The sequence below is a fragment of the Sinocyclocheilus anshuiensis genome, unplaced genomic scaffold, assembly GCF_001515605.1.
Source record: "Sinocyclocheilus anshuiensis isolate Anshui unplaced genomic scaffold, SAMN03320099.WGS_v1.1 scaffold615, whole genome shotgun sequence".
Taxonomy (NCBI): Eukaryota; Metazoa; Chordata; class Actinopteri; order Cypriniformes; family Cyprinidae; genus Sinocyclocheilus; species Sinocyclocheilus anshuiensis.
In genome coordinates, this window is record NW_015552647.1 from 483,759 (window position 1) to 506,558 (window position 22,800).

Sequence of the window (22,800 nt, forward strand, 5' to 3'; positions counted from 1 at the left end):
ACCACCTTCAATGAGTAATGCATGCACTGTTTGTCACGCTGCTGACATTCAACCACTCAATATGTTCTCAAAAGCACTCTCAGAACTCCACAGTATATAATCAAAGTCAAAGCTGATTCAAACCAGTCCAATATTGTTCTAAAGTAAATGAAAATGACAGTGGCTGTGCAAAGGAGAGGGAAATTAGCATGCAGTCAGGCACGTCACCACACTGTGCTCTAAGCCGCTCAACTGTGTCCCGACTGCAGAGAACATTTCAACAGACTGCCATGACAGATGACCGTCAAAGATCCTGCTTCTGGGAATCACGTCCAAATTGGACAGACACAGCCGAATGGCATGGAGATATCTGGCAACATCCCACAGCTAGAGATTAAGAGCCTCATTGATTCAGGTGTTAAGCTACAAATTCAATTCACTACAAAAATGTCCACATCTATGGGTTTTCTGTTGATTTTTTTGTTTTTCATTACTTTCCTGTTACCTATTAGGCACCAAGTGTCCATACCTGTTCCAGGAGGGCAACTGTCCTGCATTAATACTTTTATTCAGCAAGGACATATTCAACTAATAAAAAAACTGACTGCAAAGTCTTTTATACTGTTACAAAAAAAAATAAAACATCTATTTAAAATAAATTCAGTTCTTTTGAACTTTCTATTCATTAAACAATCCTGCATGGGGGGTAAGCAGCAGAACTTCTTTCACTGTTTTCAACATTGATAATAATAATAAATGTTTCTTGATCTGCAGATCATTATATTAGAATGATTTCTGAATGATCATGTGACACTGAATAAATAATAATAATAATATACTGAAATCAGGTATTGCTTTTTTCTCTTTTTTTTTTTTTACTGTATTTCTGATTGAACAAATGCTGAGCCTTCTTGAAAAACATTTTAAAAATCTTTCTGACCCCAAACTTTTGACCGATTCCTGACTTTCTGACCAATTTGTATGTCATGTACTGGTGGTTGCTACACATTTCCCTCCCCTGTATTGTGAGAATCGATGACTTTTCATCCTCTGGGGGTGGGTTATAGCTTTAATTAAAGGGGTCAGACCACATGTAGTCACGTAGTCTTACCAGCTGAAAAAATATTGTCATCCTCTTTTATGCTGTTAGTTATGCCTTTGCTTCTCTCCACACATGGCTTACTTTTGTTGTTAGTCTTATCTTTCACCTGAAGCTCACAAGTCTCAAAGCCACAAATTACATTAAAAACATACCTTTCAAACATAAACTGATTCCAGTGCCAAATGTTAAAGCACTTTATTGACACACAGAACAGTGAACATGTACAGGCATTTTCATAACAATATCCACCACACAAGTAGTCAGATGTTTTTCTCAATATTTAAAGACACTGTATTTTGTACACCACTGTGATAGTGATTAGGACACCACACACTGTGAGCAATTTATTTTCCTGCTTGCTCTGTACAGTTAAATAATAGAAATAATAAAAATCACTAAGTGACTGTGACCAGTTCTGGAAAAACATATCTTTTTAGGGGCAAATGAAAGGAATGGAGGATCGGCGGGAGATAAAGTTGGAGTTTAACATTAATTCAGTGTAAAAAAAAGAATCATAAACCTCCAAAGCTGTTTGATACACTTCAAACCTCCAAAGCTGTTTGATACACTTCACAATGAGATGCCAGTGATTTTCTTTACATAGAAGTACTGTGATAGCACCGGTACATTGCTGTATCAGATGGCAATATCATGGTACTGTGATATATACAGTAGTACTGAACCATATGCATGTACTATCTACATGTACTCCCGTACTTCAAAGAATACTAACATGGTACACGTTCATGGCATTTGAACATGTTTGTTAGTGTTGTTTCATTTTCACTCTATGTCAGAGTGGCTTTTAATGCTCAGATACAAAGAGCTGACTATTGTAGCCTCCTCAGGCAGCGACCCCTTCAAGTCTGTATGCTTCATGCACAGGAGAGCTCCCAACAGTTTGGGGAACTTCACAGTGAAAAGCAGGTAGATACATGGATTGGCAACACTGTTCAGGCTCGCCAGCAACATGATGATGGTGAAGGTTGCAGCTGAAATATAAATATATATATATATATATACACACACTGGTTAGACACACATTCTTAATAAATATCCCAAAACATTTCATATTGATTGAGCATAGCTCCAGGTAACATGAAGGGGAGAGTCGGGAGTGTTGGAACATAAATTGGAACATCTTCCATTAGCTTAACCAATCAGAAATGAGTTACAGAGGTGACATCATATACAAATGTGTGTGTGTGTGTGTGTATGCTTAAATAGTTTGTATTAAGTGTTTTATAATATGGTGTAATTTCCATTCACATTTGGTTTAACTGTATTTTTTTAATTAATTAATTGTTTGCTTTTTTTACAGTTTAATAAAAACTCCAAGGTCACATCACAATTCCCCTGATTAAAATTATGTAGCTCTATAAATCTTTAAATAATATTATTAATAATAATAATAATAAAACAATATCTGACGACCTTATTCAGGATGTGAAATTTTCCAAAGTCTCCACTTTTTAATAACTTTCTTTAACCACTATTTTATATTTTGTTATGTTTGTCAGTAGCCTATAGGAGACGATATTAAACAGAAATATTAGTTAACTTGTGTCACACCTTGTATCAGCCTTATTATATTTGCAAAGGCATATCTCAACAGCACATCTTTTTACATTTAGATTAAGATGGCACAATGCAATTTATGAACACCCAAAAGTGTTTGTTAGAAGACTTTCTCTTACTCTCGGTTGGAGCGTCCGCGTCCCACACAGACCACAGCTGAACGGTGAAGAACGGAGCCCAGCACACGGTGTAGGCGAGCACGATCACCACCGTCATCTTCACGGTCTTAATTCGAGACTTGGACACCGACGCCACGTTGCTGGTCCTGGAGGAAAGATGGTGCTGCTGCTGGGTCTTCAGGTACAGGTTGATCTGGAGCGCGCGGCAGATGCGCACCTGGCACACCGTCACGGTTACGATGGGCACCAGAAATATCACCAGCGTCGTCCACGTCACGTACGCTTTAGGTCCCCACGGCTGAATGAACTGTGCCCAGCAGTCGTAGACACCCGGGCCGATCTGAACCCTGGAGAAAATAAACAGCTGCGGGACGCTGAAGACGAACGACGCGAGCCACGCGACACACACTGGCAGGTTCCAGCGCGCGCGTCGCCTCTGGAAAGTCACCATGGGGTTACAGATCGCCTGATAACGGTCAACAGTCATCACAACTATCATGTAAGTGGAGGCGAACATGCCGACGATCTGCAGATACTTGACCAGACGACATACGAGGTCAGGACCGATGAAGCGGTCGGTTATGTCCCACATCAGCTGTGGACACACCTGGAAAAAGGCGACCACCAGGTCCGCCAAGCAGAGATGGCTCACAAACACGCGCATCCTGGACATCTGCTGTCTTTTCTTCCACAAAGCTAGAAGCAGACCAAAGTTCAGAAATGATGCGCAAAGAAAGATGACGCTCAGCAGCGCGATTTCGATTTGAGCTAAATGCTCGTCCCGGGGTTCATCTCCGGTGGCTTCCATCTCCAAAGTTGCATCGCTCAAGTTTAACGTAAGGACAGGCATTTTCTTCATATCTCGAGAGTTTTAAACTAGTTCAGGTTTAGTAGGTGCCGTTTTACTGACCCAGTGCGCACGAGACTGTCAGTAGTCACGCGTCAGCGCATCTTTAGCGAGTAAGAGTGCGCGGAGACTACAGGTTTTATATGTTGCTCTGGTGTTTGTGGGAGGGTCTTTCATTCACAAATAGGCCTACTCATGAACACAATATGGCATTCAGAAACCCACATGCTCAGAAGATGGATTATATGTTTTATACAAAGACATTCACCCTTTGGCAATTTTGCTTAATAAATATTTACTCTGGACCTTCCAGATAGAAATGTATTTATAATGTAGCCAACATAGGATATCTCCATTTAATTATTTATGTGGCTAAAACCAATCAGGTGCATTCACCAATGATGATTTGGGAGTCATATTAAAGGAATAGTTCACCTGAAAATGAAAATGTATTTATAATTTACTCACCCTCAGGCCATCCAAGACTTTTATATTATTTGGATAGTTCAACCAAAAGTTGTATATATAAAATCAACAACGTTGAACCAAACTTTAATTCTATAGACAGAAAAAAAAAAGTAATAATCACACACATGGAAACATTTTTTAAAATATCTTTTTCGTTCCACAAAAGAAATAAGTCATACAGGTTTAAAATAACATAAGGGTGAGTAAATAATGACAAGAATTTTAATTTTTGGGTGAACTATCCCTTTACATTTGACACCTTTACATTGAATTACTCTTAAAAAGCTGTGGGACTGTATAAAAACAATAATCAATGCAAAAATGATGACATAACTTACCCCTAACATATCAATGTGAAACGCTTACCATATTAAGTAATTCACAAACATATCAAAAATAATCCTTATGTAATCTCTGAACATCCATGGACTTTAAAGCAAGACAGCACAACACTATACGACGTGATGTGGGTTACTTTATTTCAAAGTAAACACCTGGAGAGTTGGTTGCATAACCTGGCTTCTAATAACTATGAACTGTTGACAAAAGCAACATAATTTTCCTCATAATGAAACCATAGCTACAGCGTCAAGATGTCTTCTCTTAAAGAGAGCTAAATTACTCCCTTCACTATAATAATTACACCACTCTTCTGAAAGGGCAAAATCCCACATCAAATAAACAAAATTAACTTTGCATCATTGCGTCATTTAATTTAGATGCATCCTTGTTCAAAACAATTATATTAATTAATGAATATGATATTATGTCAAACTAAATCCCCACTTATAAAAAAAAAAAAAGATAGGGAAATTCATGAATAATTAATAAAAGAAAAGAGAGTGTTTATGATGCCCATGGTTCAACGACAGGGTAAATAGTCCATATGTTAAGCATTCTAAATCCAAAAATGTGCACTTTGATGCTCCAAGACATTTTCTGCACCCTGAAAACCATCTAAATAAACCATAGCCAAGACAAAATCCCAAGATAGCAACCACAGATATACCTAAACCTTTGGTTGCATTGTATCTGCAAAGGCATAGGTCCAAATGGTTTATACCATTGCCCTGATGGTTCCTTCTCACACTACCCACTGACACTATGGAGGTGCACCTTCTGTACACAGACTCATAATGCATTATTGTACATGCATGCAGAGACATAAGCACTTTTGACACTAGTATGTTTGCTTATCTGGCATCAGGATGTGCTGAGGGTGGCCAGGAGTTCCTCTTTGCTCATCTGATAGTGGCTCTTCTTCCACATGTCCCTTAGCTCCTGAAGGATGGTGCCAATCTCTTTACCCGAGGTAAAACCCAGTTTGCGTAGGTCATGCCCACTCACTGGGAAGCGCGGGATGGACCACCTGCTCAGCTCATCTAAGAGTTTCTTTTCTCCCTGATACTTCAGCAGCTCCAGGACTTTACTCTGGGAGTCCGGCTCTCTAGACTTCAATGGAAAAAAAACAAAACAGAAAATTATATTTAAATAAAAACATTCAGTGTTGTTATTGTTAATTAATAAATAAAAAATACAATATATAGAGAATAAAGTACTAAATATATAGAAAAATTTTGAATAGAAATGTTGCATTTGCAGCTTACTAAAATAAAGTTCAGAAGTTCTAAAAATGTACTTTATTACATTTTAAATAAAAATAAGTTAAAGCTAAATAAAAATATTTGTAAAAAAATTTAATGAGAAAAATACATAAAATGACTAATATTTAAATTTAAAAAAACTGTTAACAGAAAATGCAAAAATAAAAGCTAATTCAAAATATTAATAAACAGTACATAAATAAAACCAAAATAACACTGGAATGACAGTTTGAATGATTATGGGGATAAAGTGGGTCTTCCTGATGTTTTATATATGAAATTCAATCTATTTAAATTTAAATGTTGTACATTTATTTAATTTGAAATACAACTGATGTAATGACATTTTTTAATTATATTAGAGCAGAAGGAAATGCACATACATCAATGATGAAATCTGTGTATGGTTTCATGCTGTCATGTTCGTCCTGTTCCTTTACGAGATCTCGTCTGTATTTGACCAGGAAGAGGCTTAAGTTTTTCTCCTCTCTGGATAGTTTCAGTCGCAGATCCAGTTTCTCCACATCATCCTGGCTTCGGAACAGAGCAGTCAGGATAGTCATGGGTTTAGGAGAGCAGTCATGAGCCTTCTGCCAGATCTGCTTCATCTCCTCAACATTGCCATCTGCTGGAAGACCTGTAGGAAAATACACAGCAAGTCGGAACATTTATAATATTAAAAAAATATTCTTATATATAAACATTACATTCATAAAACAAAATTGTATTGTGAAAAAAAAACTGTGCAAGTCCCCCACCACACCACCTTTTTTTCCTTTTTACATCTCCAGAAAGTTACATTACCATTTTTATGCCCCACAAAAAAATATCAAAGTTAACTTTAATTCAGAAATTTAAAGCATGTTCATCATAGAAAACTGCCCATACGAACTGCATTTTTAAATGCATTTTTAATAATACATTTGGATGGGAAAAAAATTAGTGACAGGTAATTGTCCATTGTATGTTTAGATTTTCAGCCACAGTTCCTTACAAATATTTGTATCACTATGTTTTGTTTCTCACCTGTGTACTGGGCAAGGCCCAACTCGTAGACAAGATCCAGCAGGTGATCAGCATGGTCTCCAACCAGCATCTTCTTCAGCTCCACCCAGATCCTCTCACCTGAGATTCCTGCCAATCCTCTGGCATTCTCTCTTATTGCCTCCAGAGTCTCGGGTTCATGTTGCCCAGGCTCAGTTGCCACCCGTCCATAAAATCTACAGAGCAATCAGACAGAAAAAAATTAAGATAAACCACATAGGCCATTTATAGGCTATACAGTGGCTATACTTCATAATATTCACTGAAAAAAAAAAAAGTTATTGTAAAACTAATATTGTAAAATTTAAAGGATAACTTATTCACCCTTATATAATTAGGTGTGTGTGTGTTTATATATATATATATATATATATATATATATACACTTTTTCACTGTATATATATATGTCTAAGAAAAAAGAAAAAAAAAACCTTGCTACGTGAACTGCGTTAGGCTAACCGAGACTTGTCATTTGCACTTACATATTGTTGCTCTTTTGTTAGTTTTGATCTATTCTATTGTCCTCATTTGTAAGTCGCTTTGGATAAAAGCGTCTGCTAAATGACTAAATGTAATGTAATGTAATATAATTTCAAAGGCATATATCCAGTAATAGCGCACAATTACCTGAAATATCTCAGAATTCGAAGGTAGTCCTCTAGGATCCGTAGTGAGGCGCTGCCGACAAACCTTACTTTCCTGTTCTTGAGGTCCTCATATCCTCGGAAATAATCATAGAGAGTTCCATCTAGCCCTGTGAAAAACATAATATGGGACAAATCAAATATACAAAAATGTTAATGATTCAAAATCCAAGTCAACAACAAATCAATGAGAAATGCAAAGCTAACGCAGGTGAAGTATTTTACCAAGAAACATGGAGTTGATGGTGAGATCCCTGCGCTCTGCATCCTTCTGCCAGTCAGTGGTAAACTCCACCTCTGCGTGCCGCCCATCGGTCTGTACATCCACTCGCAAAGTGGTCACTTCAAAGTTCTCCTCATGAAGCTATATAATGTATAAATCCGCAATGTTGACATTATGTGGCAAACTGTCACCAATCAAAACAGATCACCTAAACCCTCTGCAGGTCTTTAAAAATATGGGTTAGAGGTCTGGAGTAAAACTTTCAAGATTATAATAGAAAAAAAATGGTATTTTTCACCTTACCCTGGCCGTAATGGTCCCATGTTTCTCTCCTTTGTTGTTTATCATCCTGACTCCTACTGCCTGGAACATGCTCTTCATTTGCTCTGGAGTGGCTGTGGTGGCAAAATCCACATCTTCAGGCCGTTTTCCTGACAGAAGGTCGCGCACTGCCCCTCCTGCAATCCTCAGCTCAAACCGGTTCTTTTCAAACATTTCTATTTGTCATTAAAAAAAAATCACATTTTGGACATGTTCCTTGGTAGTACAAAGTAAATTGCATGGCACACTAAAATGGTAATCATTCAAAAGTTTGGACATGCCTAACTTAATGTACATAATAAAATGCAAAATAGTTTTATTTCCATTTATGCTATTTCATCGTTTTTGGTGACTTTACTGTTATTCTAAAATATGAAAATGCTAATAACAAAGACTGAGTAAGTGTGTCCAAACTTCTCAATGGTACTGTATATTAAAGTGGTATTGAAGTACCATGGTACCACCACAGTATTTTTTAAAAGGTGGTGATGAAGTCAGATAAAGTGATCTTACCAGCCAGAGCAAGCAGCCCGTCGGTAAATAAGGACTCAAACTCTTTAGTCTTCAGTTGCATTGTGACTAATGATCTGTGACTCCACGTGAGATGAACTCGGTTGATAAACGAGGGGCGCAGAAATAATTTAGCCCACATCGGTGAACTTTTTAAAGACAATAAAAAGTCAGTGTCTGTAAATTTCACATGTCATATAAATAATGCTGAATCTTAAATATATATAAACGTTAGGTTCGAAAATAGCTAATGACTTGAGGTGACTCTTCGAGGCTAAGGTAATGAGCACATTAACGTTACATGACATTACCAAAGATAACACTATGAGGTCATAATTGGAGTTACTAAAACGAACAACAAATATCAAATGTGAGGAAAAAATAAGTTATATTTATTCACCTCAGGAAAAAAAATAGATGCTATTTCAGCACATCGGTAGTTTCACTCGGGCTGTGCGCAGCCATGACAGTCAGACGTTCACACAGAAGGGGCGTGGTCAGGTTACACAGAGCTTCCGGGATAGTACGTAATGACTTTAATAACCAATGAAAATTGTTTATTTACTTTTTCAGGCTCCCACACAGGATGCTGGATTTAGAAATACTAACATTTATTTGCATTTCTTGGCTGTAAATTAAATTGGGCTTTAATGCTCTTCATTAAAACTGAATTTGTTTCGTATTCGTGCTGATAAAACTGTGTTATGTTTATTATGTTTTATGTGTAAAATGTCAGCTATTAAAGCAATTCGCTTTTGTCCTCATCAATCAAATCCTAAGGGTCATTAGGTTATCGGTTCAGTGACTTTCGAATGTGAAAGGGTTCAAATGTTTCATTTAAAAGATCCGACTGAAAAGAATGATTCGTTCATGAATTGTAAGTTACCGGTTAATTCAATCAGGCAGTAAACCAGCCGTAAAGGAATATGTGAGTAGTATGATAATAAAAAGCATTATCTCTCTGATTGCATCAAGGCCTAAATATTCAAACTTGATGGGTTGTCTACATTTAAAGGTACCACCCATTTAAAGCCAAAGCGCATCGCGAGAGTGAGGACGTGATAGACTGTTGCATATTATGCAGTGAGCAGCTGCTGGGATCCGGTTAGTTTGATTTAATGGCTAAAGTGGAGATCGCCCCTTTGAGAAGCTGGGATGATTTCTACCCAGGCTCAGAGCGCTTCGCCAGACCAGACACGCGAGATCTGGCGAAATGGAACAACAGAGTGGTCAGCAACCTGCTGTACTATCAAACAAACTATCTGGTACTGGCAATCATTGTATTCCTGATTGTAGGGTAAGTCCAGTAGTCGCTGTCTTCTTGGTGAACGTGAACATGCATGCACAATATGGGATTTAACTGTAAACAGAATATTCAGGTAGTATTTCTAACTTGTTGTGGGCACGTCAACACCAACATCGCATTACAGAAAGTATCGTGAGAAGTAATACCTGTTCAAATAAAATATGCTGTAAAGTCAGCTTTAAATTACAACCGCTTTAAATGCACTGTAAATAAAGTTCTAATGTTTTTAAGCACGGTACTATGATACTGTATTTTTAATTTTTTTGGATACGTACCAGCAAATTTCAGTACCTTATATTATCATTTGACATCATCATTGTAACTTGGTATCAGCACTGTACTTTTTGTAAGAGAACTTCATGTTGCACTGAAGAAAACAAGCCGTTCTAATGCTTAGTTTTTGTCCTGTACAATTTAGAACATGAGGTAATTCTTAGCTAAATATAGTTAGAGGATAGTTAGCCTAGTTGATCTGGGCACACATAGTTGTGTTGGTATGTGGGCAGCTGTGTTTGTAAGACGAAGGCCAGTATAATGTCTGGGAGATTATGGTTTTGCCCTAATATTATAGCTAGTTGCTAAGACTGAACAATATTTAAGGGTGTAATCACATGACACTGACACTGAGCATGAGCAAAGGGCACGAGAGCAGTATTTAGTCGTGTAATCACAGTCATAAACTGCATGTCTATTTTCACGTCAAGATTATTATTTAACTGTCAAGTTTATTAATTTTTATAATAACCAACATGGAAAATGTCTCCTTTGGTCAAAAATATTTTTGCGTTTACACTTTATAACCATTAGGTGTCACTATTGACATATGCTTGTATTCTCATAAATCTATGCTGTGATCTAAAACAAATTCAAGTGTTTAAGGGAGTATTTAAAGGAGTACACTGCTAAGTAGACATTGATTGAAGTATAAATGTAGTATAATCACTATGATGTTGTCTTCAATAACATCCTATCACCATCTAATTCTCTGTCCGCAGGTTCTTGAACCCTGTGAGCATGTTCACGGGTGCAGCAGTGGTCGCTTCTGTCTTCATTGGCTCTGTATGGGCAGGGGAGAACAAGGCGATCATCAAAAAATTCAAGAAGGAGAACCCTACTCTGTTTGTGTTCTTGGTGATGGTTGTGAGCTACTTCCTCATGTCACTCTTCGGTGGAGTTATGGTGCTCCTGCTTGGAATCAAGCTGCCTCTTCTCTGTAAGTTTCTTAAGAAAATTGTCATCATTATCATAAATCTAAAAATGAAAGGAGAAAAAAAAAACAGCCTGTTTTCATAAGATGGAAATCTTTTAGATGGAATACAGTACCACTCTTTGTGGCTTGCATGAAAAGAATTGCAAAGCAGCAGTTTATTAAATCTAGATATTATGTTGTTTAACATGCAACGTGAAGCATCTGCAAGCTTAAAGTGCTTTGTCATTTTGCCTTTCAGTGATCTTTGCACATGCATCGCTTCGCCTACGGAACATGAAAAACAAACTGGAGAATAAGATGGAGAGTGCCGGACTCAAGAAATCGCCCATGGGAATCATACTTGAAGCACTGGGTCAACAAGAAGAGAACCTCAATAAAATTCAAGACTTTCTAGAGAGCAAACTCAAGGAGTGAACTTTTACTGAGCTTCTCTCCCATACAAGAAGGAACTGCTTTCATCTGGCACAGTTTCAGAAAACTACTCTGTTTATTCCAACATCTTTAATAGGCAAAACAAAAAGTATTTTTCTTAGTGTGTTTTTTCTATTATGGAATGAACTAATTGTATTGAACATAAGAGTGTTTTATAATGTTTGTTTACATCTCAGGTCAAATGTAAGAGGATGCCATTCAAAACGTCTTCCAAAGATTTCTCTATGACCTGTAGGGAAACGTGTCATTTGTGCATATTTCAAGTATCTCTCCCAAAATACATGTATTCATGTATTAAGACAATTCATAATATAACATGACAAGATGTCATCAGGTTTAGAGATCGTCAAATGTTCTGCAGTGCGATAACTGGAATTCTGTGGCAACTGGGAACTCCTGCGGTACTGATAATGAACTGCATTACTTTGTAGAAGATTGTTTACTTCTGTTTGTTGTTGTTGATGTGAATTGTTCATTGATGTCTTTTATCACACTGCTGATGCAGCTGTGTTGTATAAGCAATTTGAGCACTGCATTATAGTGATTTTACCATAGGAAAGGGGGTTTTAGATACTCCGTTTTTCGCATCACGTCTAAGGTCATCCCTTACCTTTGATTAATTACTTCAATGCACAGACTTTCACGGCTTATTGCTCTTGTCACCTATTAGGTAAAATAACTCCCAAGTTGAATTTCCTGTGATGCTATCAACCTTGTTTTGCGGAAGTAAGTTTTGCTTTTTGTGTTACAAACCAGTGTGTTTATGATTATGATGAAGTAGAATAATATAATAAATATGTTTTCAGTATGCAGTGGCATAACGGACTGACAAGTAGAATAACTGGACGTGAATGACACCAGGAGCTTCACACATTCAGCTTCTAAATGGCAGCACCTGCTATTACGTTCAAAATAAGGTGGATGATCTTAATTCTATGCAGAATGTGTTAATAAAGTCACATTTTGGTACCATCATGTGTTTTATTTTAATCAAATACTGATTTAGAAATCAAATTAATTGCACTCAGCAATTGTTCATGTTGTGCTTGTAGCTTGACTGCAGCAGTATCATGCAGAAGTCATTTTAAAAATGCCATATTCACAATCAGAAATGATTAATTTATTTCACAATCAAAGTGTTTGAAAACATTGAGTTTACAGATATAAAGCAACTAGTAGTCAGTCAATTGATATCAGCATGTTGGCCCAACCTGATCCATGTAAAATATACTGCTGATATGACTGATATCTTGCTGTGATATCTCCTGTGAGTATACATGACTTGAAACATGTCTTCCAAAAGTATCCACTTCTTTGTGTAAAACCTTTTTAAAGAGGAACAAATCAACTTGAGTAGACCAAGCAATGCATGTGACTGAGCAATTCTTTAGAACAGTTTCCAACAGCTGACTATCATTACAAACTCACTGAACGACTGAACTTGTGCTGAACTTAAAATGTATGAGGATGTATGACTTTAAAGGTAGTTTATTCCCAAATCCGATCCACATTCTGTCCCTCTCTCTTATTCTATGCAGTCGATTACAGGGTGTTTCAGAGCAGCTCACATCTGTGCAAACTTACCTGCAGTAAATCATGCTTAGTTCCTCCAGATCTGAACCTGCTGAATCAGCAACTTCACTTTCATGTGTTTACACTTAAAAACAGATGCAAATCTAAAGTCTTTGAATTCTACAATGCTGAGCAAATAGCTAATGAGGAATATCTGAAATGTAAGAGAATAACTATAAATTGTTGAGCACACACACACACACCTTTTTTTTTTGCACCATGATAGAGTTCAACAGACAATTACAACAAACCTCCTAAAACCACCCATACAGTGGATTATGATGGAACTCAGAAACTACCCTCCCCATCTCTAAAGGTTAAACATGACCTCATGTCTAATGACCTTCAGGTGCATAAGGTGACCATTGTTGCATACTTTGAAATCACTCTCTTAAGTCACTGAGGTACTGGAATAATAGAGTGTGTTTTGACAACACAGAAGATGCAGAAAGTCTGAAGAGTGTAACTGTCAAAGGTAAAAGTTTGTGAAGTACAAAATGTCTTGAGTAAAATGATTTTAGGTGAGCAACTGTGGGATTGTACAGGCCCATTTATGCACTGACATTGTGTTTGGAAAAATGAGGTAAATAAATCACATATTTACAGATGATTATATTACAATAATAGTGTGTCTATATACTGTGAAGCTTAAGTAGGGTGTATAACCACAAACCCACTTGACAACTGGAAGGATGGTGTGTGTGTGTGTGTGTGTGTGTGTGTGTGTGTGTGTGTGTGTGTGTGTGTGTATGGGACACATTGTTTGGAAAAATTAGGCAAATAAAACACCAGCTCCTCAGTTATAGATGATTATATTACAATAATATTATGTCTATGTACTGTGAAGTTTAATAGGGTGCATAACCACAAGCCCACTTGACAAGTGGAAGGATGGTGTGTGTATTCATGAAGGACTAATAGATGGCCATTGTTTGCATGGGTTTGGAGTCAGCTGCAGATGACCTGGCTGATGTCTTTGTACAGCTGGTGGCTACAAGAGCAAGGGGAGGTTAGACAGAAAGGCACAGCTGCAGCACAAACATCCCAGCATACTTCAGAAGCAGCCCCAGGCCACAGTTCATCAGAACAAAGCCTCTGTATCTCTCTCATTCTCAGAGCCAAGAGCAGAGGGCAATGTGAGGGGAGAGCAATCACTTCAAGAGCTGTAGGGTGAATGTCATAAAGAAACACCACACTAAAATCAAAAGGGAAAAATTTAGCTTGACACATTCAAATGTTTTGCATTTTGAAATCATTCTCATGATTAAAACTTACTCCCCATTTCAATTTGGGGGGGAAAAAAATAACATTACTGCAATACAATAATGAAAATAATTAAATTAGGCATGAACTGAGTACAAGAAAAAAAAATACTACGATATATCCATAACTCATTTTAACATTTAATATTTTATTTAATATATTATTTAATATAAATATATTTAATATATACTGTATGCATGATTGATTAACGATCGTTTTATTCATGTAAAAAAATAAGAAAATTATGCAAAAATGTTATTTTCCGCTATGATCCCCCCAGTATATTTGGATTGAAATATAGTCTTACAGTATATTTATTTTCTATTACATATTTTTGAAAATATATTTTTATGAAAATGACACTGGCTTAGAGTTTATAGGTCAGAGGTCACAATTATTTTTTTTTTTCACAAGACCAAATCAAAATATATTTGGACTCTTTCAATGCATTTTAAATGTTACTTACTTTCTACTAACCAGTTCAAGTGTGAACATAAATACATGAATTATGGTTATTTATCAAAGGTGTAGCATAAAAAGCCAGCCAGCCACATGATGTGTTGTGAGCTCATTCTGTACACAGATGACTGATTGCTTATCTTCAGGGGAGTGGCTCATGTGCTCTTAGCTGGAGTCTCAAAACTCGTTTTTCTGGTTTTATACTTTAACTAGGACGATTAGGACGAGCTGCTTGTTCTCATGAGAATTCAGAGTCTGAAGTGATGAAAAAACTGAATGTATAGCTTTAACACAAGGGATTATGTTTTTGTATGTGAGAACTTTATTTCAATATTTCAGCTACTATTAGACAAATATACAATGAATCACTTGTATTGATGCCTGTGAGTTGCTTTTTCTTGTGTGTCTGTTCGAAGAATAAATGTAACCATTATTGCATTAAATTGACTTATTAATGTTAAATAATACAAAAGTCATATTTATAGTCCTAATTGTGGTTTACTGTCATGCTTAGTCAAGCTTGCCACTTCCTTATTGCATCCCAGCAGGTGGTATTTCCTTATGAAGCCATTAGAAAGTTGTATTTTCGATTATAAAAACCTAAACCATTCATGCTCAATTCTGACAAAATACAAAGACAATACATGTTGGTTTTCTCTTTTAATTCCAATGAATTTTTTTTAGACAAATTACTAAGAACCAGCTTGAGAAATCCAAACTATATATTATATGCTTTAAAAACAAATCTTTCAAAATGATAAAAACAAATCTCTCTAAAATGATGAAAAATGTATCAAATGTTTTTACAGTATTTACAAACATATACAGTTCCCTTCTAAAGAGAAAGAGAGATGCTGTGCGCTCGGACACGGTTTCCAATCTTTCAGAGTGAGCAAAGTCCATTAGAGTATAAAAGTGCAGTAAATGGCCATAATTATTGTACCTGGATAATTGTTAGTGACAGTATAAAAACAATTATACTCCCATACAGTCATGTTTCAACAATTAAGAGTTGTTGCAGTCTGTTTTAACAGGATTAGAAAAGAAAATTAATACTTGGCACTGACTGATGCAAAGTAACATGTTGATAGACATGATTTACTAGTACAGAAACACTGCTTGTGACTGGTACAAATGTTAGTTGTGCACGAATAAAAAAACAGCACTGCTGGTTGTGAACCAAATTAAAACGGTCCCAGTACAAAGCCAGAAAGGATGGCTACTTATTGTGAATGCATTAAAATTGAACCTGATGACTAAGAAAATACTGAATGAAAAGGCTGTTGCTGCACCATCACGTTCCATGCACTCGGTTTACAAACACACAAAAACACTGTAAAAAATGTTTGTCGAGATCAGCACAAACGACTAACAATCCAAGTGTGAAAAAAGCATTGTGGAATATTTTGGTGAGGGTTTTGCACATGAGAAAAATCTGGTTTCAATCCTTCATATCATTGTTTGCTTGAGCCTGATGAAATATTAATGTTGCAATATCCTTCAATCTCACAGTGTGTATTGGGGCGAAGTATCCAGTTCATTTGCCCACAGCATCAAAAGCTTCATCCAAAGTTTCCACAGCAGCTGTGTCTTGAAGACGAAGTGCTATCCCATAGGTTTGTTCACAGAGAGAATGCATTGTCCATTCTCGAGTCACTTAGCAGGATATACTTCACTCGCATGTTTTAAGGCTCTCGTCTGGCAACATTCCTACCTTTGGAACTTAATAACCAATGGGATGAGAACAAGGCACATGAGAGTGAACAGTTTCTCTCACTCTCTACACTATCGTTCCAGGTTTAGAGTTCTCATGCCAATGGAGCGTCTGCTGGTCTTCAGAGTCAAAACTGCTGTCCATTGGGCTGCTCGTGTGTGAATCATGGTGGTTCACATCTATGTAGGATCTGCAAATAGAAAAGAGAGTAAAATGTTTTAATAATAAAAAAAAGAAATGTGGACAAATACGCTGATTTATTGAACATTTTAAACCCCAGTAGCACATAACATACCAGATATACTAAAAACCAGAGTCACGGTCAATAGTTTTGCAAGAAACACAATGTTACAAAAATAACTCCTTGTGCAGCTGGTTTTGCAGCATTGTGTACTAAGGAATTCAGTATATCTGGTCAAGAAACAAGCCTTGTTTCCATATTGATGCTTTTTGATTAATACGTTTAAACATGTTCATCACAGATTTGAAGTAGGTTGAGTGAGACACAACATTACTGTACAGTGTTAAACATTCATACACCTAAAGCAGACCATACAAAAACACACACGTATGCTAGTCATAACTTGCACACAGCAATCAAAAACAGTGCAGGGTCACATGCTTTCCCTCAAAACGAGACCTCACCCTTTTTTTGGAAGCAAACACACAACCATCCCACCACCAGCGAGTAAGCGCTAGAAAGTGCTGTGGAAAAGACTGTGGTTTTGTTAACCCCTGAGTGATTCGCCATTATAGTTAAGAGAGGCAAATGTGAGTCCTTTACATCTCACCAATGTTTTATGTGTTGTCTGTTTCACTAGCAATTAGTGTAAAAGTATTCCGGGTCATAACCGCTGGCAACAGCACCCGGCACCTCTAAAGGTGCTGGCAACGGGCTTCTCCTGCCCGGAGTCATCCACCTGTACATGGGTGGGTATCTGTCCATAACAGGGTCAGGAGGCGGAGCCAGCAGATGGGGGTCAGGGCTGGTTTGGGAGGAAGGGTAAGCAGCAGTCAGATCAAATTGATAAGTGTTCATGTGTGCTCACTACACACAGCCAGAGAGACCACTGGATGCATGTTGATGCTTAAAGGGATAGTTCACCCAAAAATAAAAAGTGGGTATCTGTCCATAACAGGGTCAGGAGGCGGAGCCAGCAGATGGGGGTCAGGGCTGGTTTGGGAGGAAGGGTAAGCAGCAGTCAGATCAAGTGTTCATGTGTGCTCACTATACACAGTTAGACAGAGACAGACCACTAGATGTATGCTGATGCTTAAAGGGATAGTTCACCCAAAAATAAAAAGAACTGGTCATTTACTCACCCTTTATGTTGTTGGATATATCTTTTTTTTCTGGCATTTTATAGTTATTCTTTTTGCCGTAAAACATTTGGTTTTTAATATGTGAAAGTTATGGAAACTAGATAACATTTTTGGCTCACTTTTCAGCAAAAGTGTCCTGTATAATTTCCTGTGTAATTATTATATCAGCTATTTTCTATCTTTTATATCAGCTATCAGTTTCTATATAAAGAAAAAGTAACATTTGATATATTATTATTGATCATGTATAATAAATATAAAACGATACATATAAAATTCTCTGTCTATATGTTCACCGAGACTGCATTTATTTGATCAAATATAGAGTAAAAACTGTAACACTGTGGAACATATTAGTATTTTTTTTTATTTGAATGTTCCTGTGATCTTAATTTTCAGCAGCCATCTTCAGTGTCATATGTTCCTTCAGAAATCATTCTAATATGCTGATTTGGTGCTCAAGAAACATTTCTTGTTATCACGTTGAAACCAATTGTATTGCTTAATATTTTTGTGGAAATTGTGATTTTTTTTCAGGATTATTTAATGAATGGAAAGTTCAAAAGCACATTCGAAATAGAAATATTAACATTATAAATGTATTTATTGTCACTTTTGATCAATGTAAAGCATCATTGCTGAAAAAAAGTTTTACCTTCTTTAAAAAAAAACTAATTGATAAAACCAACTGAAAAATCTAATTAATGACTCTTAAAAACCCTTAAAAATATTGAAGTTTGTGAGGAATACAATGGCTTCAAAAGACATGGAATAAAAATGAAAAAGTCTTATGGATACATATGGATGGATGCTTGACACAATCTCTATATATTTGCATTTTTATAGAAGAAGAAACTCATACGTTTGGAATGATATAAGGGTGAGAACACAAGTGTGAACTACTCCTTTAAAGGTTGCTTGAAGAAACACGAGCACATTTAAAAGGAAGCCATGCAGTTGTACTTTTACAACACACAACAAGCCAGACATCCTGAGACGCTGACTAAACAACAAATCACGCTGAGCACAGACAGAGCAATCCCACACGGCTGCCGCTTTACTTACTATCAAGGGCTACACTTAGCAAATGAAGCTTTATTAACTCTTGCATGTCTTGCACCACCAGTTTGAGGCGGGGACAAACCCATCTGCTTCATCTGATAGCAAGAGGAGGAAGAAGGAAGAGGAGGAGGAGGGAGGGAGGAAGAGCAAGCTTGGGAGAAATGAGGAGGATAGTACTGAGGGCTGGCGGGGTAGTGCCAAGCACGTTTAGAGTGCGAGCTGGAGCCTCTGTGAGGGAAAGAACGGTCATAAGGAGAACAAAGCGTGAGAGCAGGTATCGCACCAGCACTCCTGCAGAATTAACCAGATGCAAGGTGTCACGCAAGCTGTTAGCTAGAACATGCCCATAAACAACTGTAGCATATCAGCTAAACACACACTCAGAAAAAGGTACAAAAGCTGTTACTGGGACGGTACCCTTTCAAAGGGCACACCTTTGTACCTAATTTACACCTGAAAGGTGCATATTAGCACCTTACAGTCATGTATTAGTACCTAAAATTGGTACCAAAATGGTACATATTAATACCTTTTGAAAGGGTACCACCCCAATGACAGATTTTGTACACTTTGGCAAACATCACAAAAGAAAATTATACATTATCCAAACTAGAATTTTCTTTGAAAAAGTAAAAATATAGAATAAAGGGTGTTTTTAGGGCTGGATGATATGGCCAAAATTGATATCACGATATATTTCTTAATTTCGGTCGATACGATATAATTCCGATATCGATATGAACACTATTTATCTGAAATAGAAATCTTTTGTAACATTATAAATGCCTTTATCATCACTTTTGACCAATTTTAAGCATCCTTGCTAAATAAAAGTATTAATTTCTTTCCCAAAAAAATAATAAAAATTATACTGAATGGAATAGTGTATAATGTTACAAAAGCTTTTTATTTCAGATAAATGCTGATCTTTGGATCCGCGATACATATTGATATTTAATTATTGTCCAGCCCTAGGTGTTTTACAGGGTATTCTTGGTGGATGCTTACTGGCTAAGTCAAAAAGCCCACCCAAGCTTCTGTTATATGGATTGGGACCCTCATTCAATGTAGGTATATGAGATTTTTCACCTTTTTATAGTGAGACACTATAGACCCAACGCAGTAATGAGTTTCTTGGCATGGCATTGTGATGGTAGTGCGTAACTCTGGTTAAGATGGTTCAGATAAAGGCTAATGAGGTAATCAGTAAAGGACGATGGAGCACAGAAGAGTTGTACCTGCTGTGTAAGGGTTGGCTGTAATGGACAGTGTTGTAGCCGTAGGACTGATGGTGTGCGGGAGGCATATCGTACTCTGACATTGCCATGACTGGTCGACCGTGCCAGTTTCCCGAACCCACTGCGATGAAATTAAGATGAAAAGAAATGAATGAAGGAGAACCTCATGCAGATAACATTACTGTTCAAGAGAGAAGAAAAATTACTCAAGACAGCATCAAAAAACACTCAAGGTTTTAGACTGGCTTGGGTAATTAAATGGCCGATATTTGACTGTTATGGCAGATTAACAAAAGTTTTGGATGCCCATTAAGTCACTTTCAAATGTAATAATATATAAATGGCATGTCAAAATTGTAATGAAAATTTCTGATGCAAAACTGAATTATATATATATATATATATATATATATATATATATTTGTTTTATTTTAAAAATAATGTCGAATGGCATGTCAAAATTGTAATGAAAATTTCTGATGCAAAACTGAATTATATATATATATATATATATATATATATATATATTTGTTTTATTTTAAAAATACTGTCGGCGCCAATAGCCTTGTGGGCAGCGTGCCGACATACAGTGCCATTGTGCTACAGGCGTCCCAAGTTTGAATGCCGACTCGAGGACCTTTCCTAATCCCACCCACCTCTCTCTCCCACTTCACTTCCTGTCAGCTCTGATCTGTCCGAAACATAATAAAGGCTAAATTTCTTGTAGGCTGCCACATACAAGTATTCTATGTATTCTTGTATGTGGCAGCCTTTATGTCCAAGACAAATTTCCCTAGGGATAAATAAAGTAATCTTGAATCTTGAAGATGCCAAAAAAAAAGGCTTTTTTTTCCTTCTTATTAATGATTTCTGTATTTTTTTCTTTTGATTGAGTTCAAATGTGCCATTGTGAGATTCACCGACTGACATTAGAAGTCCAGAAAAATTTCTAACATGAGGAAATGCAAGGTAGCATTTTTATGCAACAGTTCTCACCTGTCGAGTAGGAAGTTGTACTGTCACTGCGTACGTAACTCGATGACATGGTCCTGTAGCCCAGGTTCTGCTGCGGTCCCCTGTAGGTATCATACCCTTGTTGTCTGTGCTGTCGGTTGTACCAACCACGCAAGTGTTCCACCACTTCACCCCTTTGCATGTTTTTGACAATATTCTCATTCCTGGATGGAGTACGGTTCCTTGATGGCCTTAATGTGGCATAAAGGTTATGAGCCAAACCATCTATCTCGTCCTGGCCATAGTTCCCATGAGGGCCATGTCGGTAGTAGGATGAGTTAACGTTATAGTGTCCTTCCATCTCAGTCTCGTACATGTACGGTCCATTTGGGTACACCTCAGGTTCGATGTACCGTGGATATCCTGTAACGTAATAGGCTGTGGTGGTTGGTTGTTGGTGAGGTTGGGGTGTATAACCCCGTGTCTCGTTTTGTGCTAGGTTAGGCATGCTGCCCGTGTTGGCATATATGTTACCCTGCCTCCGCCGATGGCGGTTTTTAGCACGGGAATGGCAGCCGGGTACAGAGTACTCCACACTGGATTGGCTGGTGTAGGAGGAACCATCGTCAAGTATCTCAGTGCTATTGCTACGACGAGGAGGAGATATGGTGAAGACGGGCTCGGATGGCTCGCTTTCCGTAACGAACTGTGACTGAGATTCCAGACTGCCGCTGCGTTGCCGAAAATGAGTGCTGCATGCAGGAAGAATAATTTGTGAAAACATTCTTTGTTATTTAAATAGTGGATGGAAAGTACAAATTTGAATTGATAAATTTTAACAATTCAAATTACTGGAAACCCAATAATTGTTTCACATTGGTTTGTAGGCCATTTTACACTTACAAAAAGCCGTATCTAGGCAAAAACATTTTTTAGTGGTTTTTAATGGTTAATGGTTTAATGGTTTTTAGGACGGAGCAAAACTAGAAAATTTCTTTGACTTTTCCAAGCCTGGAAATCACTGACCTTTACATGTCTTCCATGATTGTTGGAATACTGTGTTTATTCCTTACTAAATGTCATTCAAGGGTCACACTAGTGGGTGGGTGAATAAGAGGGGTCGATTGTGTTCTGTACCTGAGCTGGATGCTGCTGTAGGCGTTGCGGGGAAGTTGAGGGGTGGGGGGCATGCTCCGCGAGTCAGAGGGTTGGCGTGAGGGTTGACGGTAGGGACTGCTGTGTGTCGATAAGGCGTCTCCGTGTATATAGGCCACAGGTTCTTGGACTTCACCATAATTTATTCTAGAACACAGATAAGAACAATGCTTTATCAAACCAAACTTCCTTCATGGGTGGTGTTCTTACCACACACAAAACCTCAAAGTAAGTACACAAAAAATATTCACAGCATACCACCCTTGTACCTAGTTAAATCTAATACAAAAACGCAATGGTTTTTGAGGAACAAATAGCAAACGACTGAATCCCATATCATTTTACAGACAGATTTCAGTCGTCTGGCCCCAATGAACTTCCACCACACTAGCAAATTCTATTAATGCCCATTGTTCCTGTGAGATTTTCCAGAGCAGCTTTCCTGCTTATGCCCCTTCCACCCCCACTTTGTGATTATTGCTGGAGTTTTTGCTGTCAGGCAGCGACATGCTTATTCCTGGGGCACTATTTTTAACACTGTGAGTGTTTGGGCTGATAAGAGGAGATTGTGAAGAAAGAAGTCGAGGCAAGGGAAGGCTGGAATGCACGGCTGATTCCTTTTTTCGCAGGTCTCTACTAGCTCAACAGCACAAAAGCAAACAGCAGCCATAG

The 22,800-nt window shown here is 37.5% G+C and overlaps 4 protein-coding genes across 6 annotated transcripts in view; 1 reads left to right on the forward strand and 3 right to left on the reverse strand.

Annotated features, from left to right (window-relative positions):
* Positions 1–936: 936 nt before the first annotated feature.
* Positions 937–4,080, reverse strand: avpr2b.1 (arginine vasopressin receptor 2b, tandem duplicate, 1). Its single transcript, XM_016458619.1, has 2 exons — positions 2,779–4,080; positions 937–2,073 (listed from the first exon to the last, which is right to left on the reverse strand). The coding sequence occupies exons 1-2, from the start codon at positions 3,635–3,637 to the stop codon at positions 1,865–1,867; spliced, it is 1,068 nt and encodes a 355-aa protein (XP_016314105.1). The 5' UTR covers positions 3,638–4,080; the 3' UTR covers positions 937–1,864.
* A 278-nt stretch (positions 4,081–4,358) lies between these two features.
* Positions 4,359–8,923, reverse strand: trnt1 (tRNA nucleotidyl transferase, CCA-adding, 1). Of its 2 annotated transcripts, XM_016458595.1 has the most exons (8): positions 8,841–8,922; positions 8,444–8,589; positions 7,913–8,106; positions 7,612–7,750; positions 7,370–7,496; positions 6,724–6,917; positions 6,081–6,334; positions 4,359–5,545 (listed from the first exon to the last, which is right to left on the reverse strand). In XM_016458595.1, exons 2-8 carry the CDS (start codon positions 8,580–8,582, stop codon positions 5,297–5,299), a joined length of 1,296 nt encoding a protein of 431 aa, XP_016314081.1. In that variant the 5' UTR covers positions 8,583–8,589; positions 8,841–8,922; the 3' UTR covers positions 4,359–5,296. The 2 variants fall into 2 exon arrangements, with proteins under 2 accessions (XP_016314081.1, XP_016314082.1); XM_016458596.1 differs by having other exon boundaries at positions 8,444–8,923.
* A 556-nt stretch (positions 8,924–9,479) lies between these two features.
* arl6ip5a (ADP-ribosylation factor-like 6 interacting protein 5a) lies at positions 9,480–11,770 on the forward strand. Its single transcript, XM_016458597.1, has 3 exons — positions 9,480–9,737; positions 10,742–10,959; positions 11,195–11,770. The coding sequence occupies exons 1-3, from the start codon at positions 9,559–9,561 to the stop codon at positions 11,368–11,370; spliced, it is 573 nt and encodes a 190-aa protein (XP_016314083.1). The 5' UTR covers positions 9,480–9,558; the 3' UTR covers positions 11,371–11,770.
* Positions 11,771–15,496: 3,726 nt separating this feature from the next.
* Positions 15,497–22,800, reverse strand: part of LOC107667002 (FERM domain-containing protein 4B-like) — a 48,852-nt gene continuing 41,548 nt past the window's right edge. The window contains exons 20-25 of one of the 2 annotated variants that reach the window (XM_016458562.1): positions 22,111–22,275; positions 21,016–21,725; positions 20,020–20,140; positions 17,523–17,570; positions 17,188–17,334; positions 16,509–16,586 (exon numbers count right to left, since the gene is read on the reverse strand). In XM_016458562.1, coding sequence (XP_016314048.1) covers positions 17,214–17,334; positions 17,523–17,570; positions 20,020–20,140; positions 21,016–21,725; positions 22,111–22,275 — 1,165 coding nt within the window. In that variant the 3' untranslated portion in view covers positions 16,509–16,586; positions 17,188–17,213. Of the gene's footprint in view, positions 16,587–17,187; positions 17,335–17,522; positions 17,571–20,019; positions 20,141–21,015; positions 21,726–22,110; positions 22,276–22,800 lie in introns of both variants that reach the window. The other variant, XM_016458563.1, reaches the window with a different exon arrangement.